At 31.3% G+C, this 8,477-nt stretch overlaps 1 protein-coding gene across 2 annotated transcripts in view; it reads left to right on the top strand.

Moving 5' to 3' along the window:
* LOC117181683 (putative mediator of RNA polymerase II transcription subunit 26) overlaps positions 1 to 8,477 on the top strand; it is a 109,854-nt gene that overhangs the window by 13,173 nt on the left and 88,204 nt on the right. For both annotated transcript variants that reach the window (XM_033374603.1, XM_033374602.1), the window contains one exon: positions 2,960 to 3,085. In XM_033374603.1, coding sequence (XP_033230494.1) covers positions 2,990 to 3,085 — 96 coding nt within the window. In that variant the 5' untranslated portion in view covers positions 2,960 to 2,989. The remainder of the gene's footprint in view (positions 1 to 2,959; positions 3,086 to 8,477) is intronic.

The following is an 8,477-nucleotide window of genomic DNA, read 5'->3' on the forward strand; positions in this document are numbered from 1 at the left end:
AATTGAAAATTTAACTATTTTATTGAAATTTATTATTTTTTATCAAAAATTAATCTTGTTGGTACATAATACACTATTTCATTTTTACTTGAAAATTTATCTTTTTTAGCTGAAAATTCAGTTACTATTTCGTTGAAAACTTTCTACTCTTTTTGACTTGAAAGTTAAATACTTTGGAGAATACTTTTTTCTTTATTGGCTGAAAAATCATTTTTCGTAGAACATTCAACTCTTTGATTGAAAATTCCTTTTTTTTATTTAAAAATTAGTCTGTTTTTGTTGATAATTCAACTTATCTGTTGAAAATTCGTATTTTTCTTTTGTTTAATTCAACTGACTTTGATTCAAATTTAAAATATTTTTTAGTAAAAATATAAAATATTGCACTTCTCGTTGAGAATTCATTTTTTTAAATCGTACATTCATCACTTTGGTTGAAAAATTAGTTCTTTTGATAAACATCCTTTTTTTCTTGGTTCAAAGTCAATTTTTTCAACTGAAAATGTAATTCATCCAGTTTTTATTCTAGCTTTATGTTTTTGAGTTAAAAATTCAACTACTATTTGGTTAGAAATTCATTTATTTAACATATTTCATCCGTAATTTGTGGATTACCCCTTATAAAATTATATATGACTGTTATGACTAAAAGTGTGAAAAATAAATTTATAAACAATTTTTTTTCACATTAGCATTATTGATCTCTTATGTATAACATTGTTTTTATACCTAAAGAAACTTAGAAGGGTAAGGGAAAATGTACAGTCATTCAGAGAAAAGTCAGGGGAAATTTCGAAGTTAGGTTCGCGTTATTGCAGCTCTGTGATATATTATTATGGTGTGCTCCTCTGGTTGATGATTCTTCATGGTTCAGCTCCACTCAATATAAGAATCTTCCACGCTGTAGAAAATTACTCTGCAATCATCAGACGCGGTTTTAAATAAATGAAAATCTTTTTTCAAAGAATGAAAAATCATACTCGGTTGATGTCTATTCTATGAGTTCCGTTGTTCTGTTGTTCAAATGATTCCAAATTGTAATACTGCATATTTGCTACAGATCAGGGAATTCCAGAAAGTCGGGAAAAGTCACAGAAAACCTGACAACAGCGTTTAGAATTTAGCTTTTTGGTTGAATATTCAACTACTTACATTCAAGACCGTATCCACGTGAGAGATCAACAGGGTTTGATCCCCTCCGAAATTCTTTAAACATCTACATAATATGCATACTTCCATGTGTGTCATTGCTCCCCCCCCCCCACGAAATGTTTTGCTAATAATTCTCCTTCCTCCCCGCTAAATTTGTCTGGCTACGGCCTTGCTTACATTAGTTGAAGGGTTAACTATTTTGTGGAAAGCCACTTTTTTTTACTGAAGATTCATCAAATCATTATTTTAGTTGAAAAACATTTTTTTTTGTTGTTTAAAATGTAACTATTTTGTTAAAAATTATGTTTTTTAAAAATTATTTTTTTAATTGAAAATTTATCTCCTTTAGTTGAAAATTAAACTATATGTTTGAAAAATCCTGCATTTTGTGAAAAATTAGTCGTTTGTGGTAGAATATTAATCGGCTGTGACGAATCGTGCCTAAGAATTCTGAGAGTTGGAGATGGTAGGGACTACTAGCCCGGCCTATGGAAAATATTGGACTAGTCATCCCGAATTCCGGGACAACGAGGAGACACTTTCGATATTAATCTGCTTGGTGATTAATTAATTTTTGCGGTTGAAAATTCATTTCTTTGGCTGAAAATTTAACTATTTGATTGAAGATTTTTTTGATGGAAATTAATTTTTTTAACAAAAATTTTATCTATTCTGTGCTTGGTCTAATATTTATCTCATTCAGTTGAAAATTGAATTATTTGGTTAAAAATTCCTGTATTTGGTTAAAAATTCGTTTATTTTTGCCGAAATTTAAAATATTTGGTTGAAAATTCCTTTAAAACTTTCAATGTTTGGTTAAATATTCATGTATTTTGTTAAAAATTATTTCTTTTTGGTAGAAAATTAATCGTCTTAGTGCAAACCTTATCTTTGTGGTAGAAAATTCATTTCTTTGGTTAAAAATTTGTTTTTTATTGAAAATTAATTTTTTTTAACGGAAATTAAATTGTTTCATTTGTTGTCGAAAAAATGTATCTTTCCTGATTTATTTATCTGTTTTAGTTGAAATATTTAATTATTTTGTAGAAAATTAGTCTTTTTGGTAGAAAAGTAATCGCAGTTTATTTTATTTGGTTGAACATTTTTTTTACTGAAAATTTAACTATTTTATTTCAAGTTGAAAAGCTTATCCTTTTTAGCTCAAATATTTCATTATTTTGTTGAACAGTCCTCTTTTTGGTTGAAAAGTAATCTTAGTGGCTGAAACTTCATATTTATTGTGGTTAAATATTAATTTCTTGGTCTTTCAAAGCTTTGGTTGAAAATTTATTACACTTTTGGTTCTAAATTTATGTTTTTGAGTTGAAAGCTTAACTATTTGCTTGAACTTTGATTTATTTTACATTGTATGTAATTTGTGGATGATCCCTTATAAAATTATGTACGTCTGTTGCCGATAAAAGTGTTTAAAATAAATTTAGAAACAAATCTTTTTTTTGTATTAAAATTATATATATAGATAAGGGAAAATAAAAACTTGATCAAAGAAAAGTCAGGGAATTTCGATATTAGGATTTTATGGCAATCTTGATAAATACAGATGTATATGTATGCAAATATTCTATCTAAATAGACTGAGACAATGTTTTCGTACATTTTAATAAACTTCTGGTATGTGGTTTTATATCCTGTAGCAGCATCTGGCTTCCTAGAATATTCTAGAATCAAATATATTGTTATTATCTTCGAAACAAATTTATATATAGAGAAATCAAAATTATAAATTTATTGTTTACATGCTTCCCGTGAAAAATATGTTCTGCTAAGGTTTTTCGTATTTTCGCAGATTGTGCAGGGGTCAAATTGGCAGATCTATATGGGGCAATGCGTATCTCGTAAGGCGGGGGCTGTCATGGCAGCATCCGGCTACTCACCATCTTATCGAATTATGGACAAGCCCGCGAAGAAACAGGTAAGTTTTTTTAGCAATTAAAATTTTTAAAAGTATACATGTTTCTGGCTGAACGAAATGTCTAACAATATTTAAAATTATGAACAGGTATTAGCTTACTAAGACTGATCACAGAAAAAAGTTTGAGATTAATGAAAAAAGTTTTCTGTGCATTTGTTGACATAGAAAAAGCGTTTGGTAAGGTGGATACACGCAAAGTTTGGGAAGTCCTGAAAGAGTACGGAGTCAATGGATTGCTTCAAGAACCAATAAAAACTATATGTATCTGCGCTGGTAGAAAATCGAGTGTAAGGGTGAATGGGAAACTGAGTGACTGGTTCGATATTATGCAAAGTTTTACGCAAGGATTCGTTATATCCTCATTGCTATTTGTTATATTCATAGACAAGTGTCTAGGAGGTTCTCTTCGACGAAGACGGTGTGGAGCTCGGCACAGTGAGGGTACGTGGGTTAGCGTTTTGAGATGATAAGGTTGTTATGGCAGGAAGCCGCATCCTTTTTCCAGCAATCCACCCACTTTAGGAAATACTCTTTGAAATGATCTCCCGAATAGATAACAGCTACCTTGTAAGATTATGTTTTATTTCCTCTACGTCTGGAAATCTTTTTCCTTTCAGAGGATAATTCAATTTTAGAATTTGCAAGAAATCACAGGGATCCATTCCAGGACTATATGGGGGCTCTCGAAGTTGTGTGAGGCCATGTTTCACCATAAATAGCTGAACAAGGTGCAATGAATGAGCAGTTGCGTTGTTATCATGGTGAAGGGCCCAGTAGCCATTTTTCCACAAATCAGATAGTTTCCTTTTTACTGCGTCACTTAAGCGCTTCTGAAATCCTTGGTGATACTTTTTGTTTGCCGTCTGAACTTTTGGAGACGATTTCCATTTTTCCACATTTTGAGGCTTTTTGTCCGTTACGGGCCTACCAGAGCGGGGGTCACCATATACTTTCACAATCATAATGATGGCTCCGAATATGAATCACTAAGTTTTTGGCAAAATTTGATGTTACTTATTAGGGTGCTTCACAGAGGTCCCCCTAAATTTGAATGATCTTTCATTAACAATAGAATAACGAGGTACAAAGTTAGAGCAGAAGATCGCATACTTTCTGGACAGACCTCGTGTGATAAAAAAAATAACACAAAAACAGAATTTGTAGTTACTTTAAAAAAATTTGGAAAGATACACCTGACATCCTTTATGGAGATATATAAGTTTTCGCTTTCATATTCCAATACTGCAACTGCATACACGCACAAGGAAAGTCCTTTCCTGCCTTTAGTGTTGAAAACGCATTCCATGATACAGTGATTCCATCCAGGTCAGTGACGCCAAAAGTTACGTAGTTTTATTTCCATTCTAACACTTTTTTTCACCAGAATGCTGTCAGCGTAAGAGAAAGGAAAATTGTGTGAAGTGAAAATTTTCTTCGTGTTGTCTGTTGTTACATATAGTTTCCAAAATCATTATTGTTGAGTCTTCTGTATTGCAAATTCCTTCTTCGAAATTTTCTTTGAAATGTGTTTGGGTCACAAGGAAGTAGTAATATTCACAATTTAGTATACAACGGGCGAATGCAACATTCACGACACAGCAGTAGCTCGCGTCTCAGCAACGTGACCGATGAATTCCGCGTTTGGGAAAAAGTCCACTTCCCTCATTGATGTAAGAAGTGAATTTCTAGCAATAAATCAGTAATTTATTTCAAGTATAGCGTTTGAGTTATATATTTTCTACATCGACTCGTGCCTATTTTAGAAACTCGATAGGCAAGAATGTTGCAAATTTTTATTTTCTTATCTAATAAGAAAGTGTCTACTGACAGGGAAAACCAGGAAATAGACGAAAATTATAGTAAAACCGGAAATTAACTGATAATACAAATTTGAGCCGGGAATCACATTTAAATTTTGGAAAATGTGATTTTATTTATTAATCGCGATAACAACACATTTGAGTGAATCAATTCTTAAAAAGTTGTATTACGAATTTTCTGTTTTATCAATTTTGTGTATCAATATATCCAAATAAGTACTTGTAATTAATGATAAAATTTATTTCTAAATATTTTTAAACATTAATGATAAAAGATAAAATTTTAATTTTTTTTAGATTGAAAAATACGTCGAAAAAGAATCTCGAAAGTATGAAGAAAACTTTTTAAAATTTTCCAGGATTAATGTTTTTTTAAGAAATAGGCATTTTTTCAAAAGAAATATGAATTTTTAAGAAAAATTTAAAATTATTGTAAAAAACTTCCAAAGATTTGTAAAAATATGGAAGATTTTAGGGCAATTTTTCTATTTTGAAATCATGAAAATAATTTTGTTTTGTTTGATGATTCAACTGTTTTGTTGACAATTCGTCTTTTATTGTTCAATTCAACTTTAATTTGTAAAAAATCTTGTTTTTTATATCTAACTATTTTATAGAAAATTCTTTTTTTTAAAATGAATTCAGCTGAAAATATAATTATGCCATCTTTATTTAATACTAATTACTTTGGTTACACGTTAAATTACTTTGTTATAAATTAATTTTTTCCATGAACATTCACAATTTTATTTGAAAATTAATCTCTTTAGTTATAAATATAACTACATAATATTTCGCTTAAAATCCGCATATTGGTAGAAATTTAAACTTCTTGGTTGAAAATTCAATTGTTTGGTTTCAAATGACCATTCTGCTTTAAAATTAATATTTTCGGATTAAAAAATTTAATTGATTTATGAAAAATTCGTCTCATATGGTAAAAATGTCATATTTTTGGAGTTAAAAATATAACTTGATGAAAAAGAATCTTTTTTTATTGAATCGTGGTAAATTTTTGTTTGGAATTTTCAAAAATAATTAAAAGTTTATTTTTGAAAAATGAATTCTAAGAGTAGGGCTATTACAACAAGAAACCATTATATAAATGATTTATTTCAATGATAAGTACATTTTAAATTCACTATATTAAAACACTCCTAATTTTAATAAAGCTGTTCCAAAAACAGATTAAAAATAGTTGTTTGTAATTATTCTTCAATAATCAATTATTAAATAATTGCTATTATTCAAAATATTAAAAAATAAAATTTAAGAGTTATTTATCAATTAGTTTAAGTATCATAAGATATCAGTATACATAAAATTTCATATAGGCAAGCTTTATGTTAAATGCCTTTTGTTCGTGCTTCTAGTAATAGGAGATTTGATATTTACATTCTGGAAAAAACTGGAAAAATACTCGAATTTAATGGACTAAAAATTATAGACGCACCTTTTAATTAATAAGTGCAAAAACTTTGGAAACTGAGAAGATTTAAAGAGAACGTCTGTGCGCCTGTGGAAATTGCTTTGCAAGTGCGTTTACCTCTTGTTTTTATATCATCTTATACTAATGTAAGACAATCCGCAAAACGAGTCGCGTGTGAGATAGATTACAACTTGCTTTTATTACTCTTGCAGAGTCCCAGGTATTTCTACTGGGTAGGTGTAATAACCTGACGTAACAATAAAATTGCGACTGCAAAGCACTATCTTTAAACGCACTTTATAATCTGCATGCATACACATTTCACATCTTGGATTTGAGAAATAAGTAATAACACATTCTTAAACAAAAATTGTATGCAATTTAACACGGATTTACTAGCTTCCAAGCATTTAGCTGCCCTAGAGATAGGGCTCCCTAATATAGTTCTTCCGAGAATTGACGCTGTTCTTAAAGTAGAAGTAAGCGGATCTGCCCGGGGTGAGTGGCGATCGCTCAGGCATGAACAAACAAAAGCGTTTTATACGAAGCGGCCCTTTATCTGGGTAATTCCCTACCTCCTCCAGTCCCAAAAAGGCCCCAGTCGCCGATTTTCACTATAGTTTAATTTTAAATTAAATCTTCAACAAAAATTAGAACAAAACCATTCAACATTTAAGTTCCTAGGTGAATTTTTACCGTGAAAAAAGAATGTTTAACAAAGAAGGTTAGGTTTCTACCAAAACAGACGGATTTTGAAAGTTTTGCAAGTTTGAGCGCGCCTAGGGCGCGCGTCTACTGTTTTATTAATTTTTTCCGTAACTTTGGTCGTTTTTCCACTAATTTTTTTAGTCTTACTTGAATATCATAATTTAATAATGTGCAGTGATCTTGGTAGTACTGAAACAGATATAAAACGTGCGCAGCTACATCGCAAATTTCTTGTTTACGAGGAGGCTCGGTATTACGTCCAAGAATTCAAGAAAATTCAATTAAAAATGTATATATTTTGTTATTATTTATAAAATTATCCATATTTACTTCATATACTATTATAACAAACTTTATTTTAATGATATACTGTATGAAAATCATGTTTTTTCGATCGGGGAACCCGGGTGACTCCACCGTGCTTTTTTTTAATTGCAAGATATTTCTAGCTAAAAAATTTCTAAAAATATGTGCAATGCAAATTTCGATAGACAATCAGTTAAATCTTTCTGATTCGAGAAGCATTCGGCCTATCTTTATTAGAAAAAAAGTTATTCAACAAAACGTATGCCGATAGGTACTCGGGTACCCGGGTGGCAACACAAGGGTTAAACAAAAAAAGGCTTTCCTAGCCTGTTAAGACGTTAATTAAGTCATTTAAATCTCCTCCCAGAATTTTCCTCCCTTCTACTCCTACTTTCCCCTTTACTTCCCTACTACCCTCCCTTACTTCACCATTCGACCCCTCCGTCACCAAACTCCTTCCTCCCCTCGCTTCATCATACGCCCCTCTTTCCACATTTTTCCTCCCCAATTCACTCTCATTTTCAATCATTTCACCTACTTCTTTTCTCTTTTCCCTCAACCTTCCCTACTTCCCTTTTCCAATTCCACCACTTCCCCTACTTCACCGTCCCTCACTTCATCTACTTTTCCTCCACTCATATACTTTTCCTTCCCTCAACTCCACTTATTCCCCCTACTTCCTCATCCCTTATTTCCCCTCCTCCCCTATTTCCTAATCCCACATTTTCGCTCAGTTTACCTACTTCTCCCCTAATTTCCCCTACTTCATCTCCCCTTATGGTCCTTTCCATAATTTCCCCTTATTTCTTCTCACATCCCCTTATTTGAAAAAAGTGCGACGTCCAAACGGACGCTCGACAGAAACTGTCCGGGGCTATGAAACTCTAAAAACGAGAAAAAGGGGAAATTTCTCGAAAACAGGTCAAAAACGGGTTTAAAAAAAGGAAAATAAGGTACGAGGGTAGTTCAATAAGTCCTTAGAATGAAGTATAAAAACAATTTTTTTTTATTTTTCCACATAATCTCGTTGGAGCTCTATACACTTGGTCATTCGCTTTTCAAGTTTTTTTAATCCTTCAGAAAAGTGCGTTTTCGGAAGTTCCTCAAAATAAGCACTTACAGAGGCAAT

This window comes from Belonocnema kinseyi, chromosome 10, assembly GCF_010883055.1.
Source record: "Belonocnema kinseyi isolate 2016_QV_RU_SX_M_011 chromosome 10, B_treatae_v1, whole genome shotgun sequence".
Lineage (NCBI taxonomy): Eukaryota > Metazoa > Arthropoda > Insecta > Hymenoptera > Cynipidae > Belonocnema > Belonocnema kinseyi.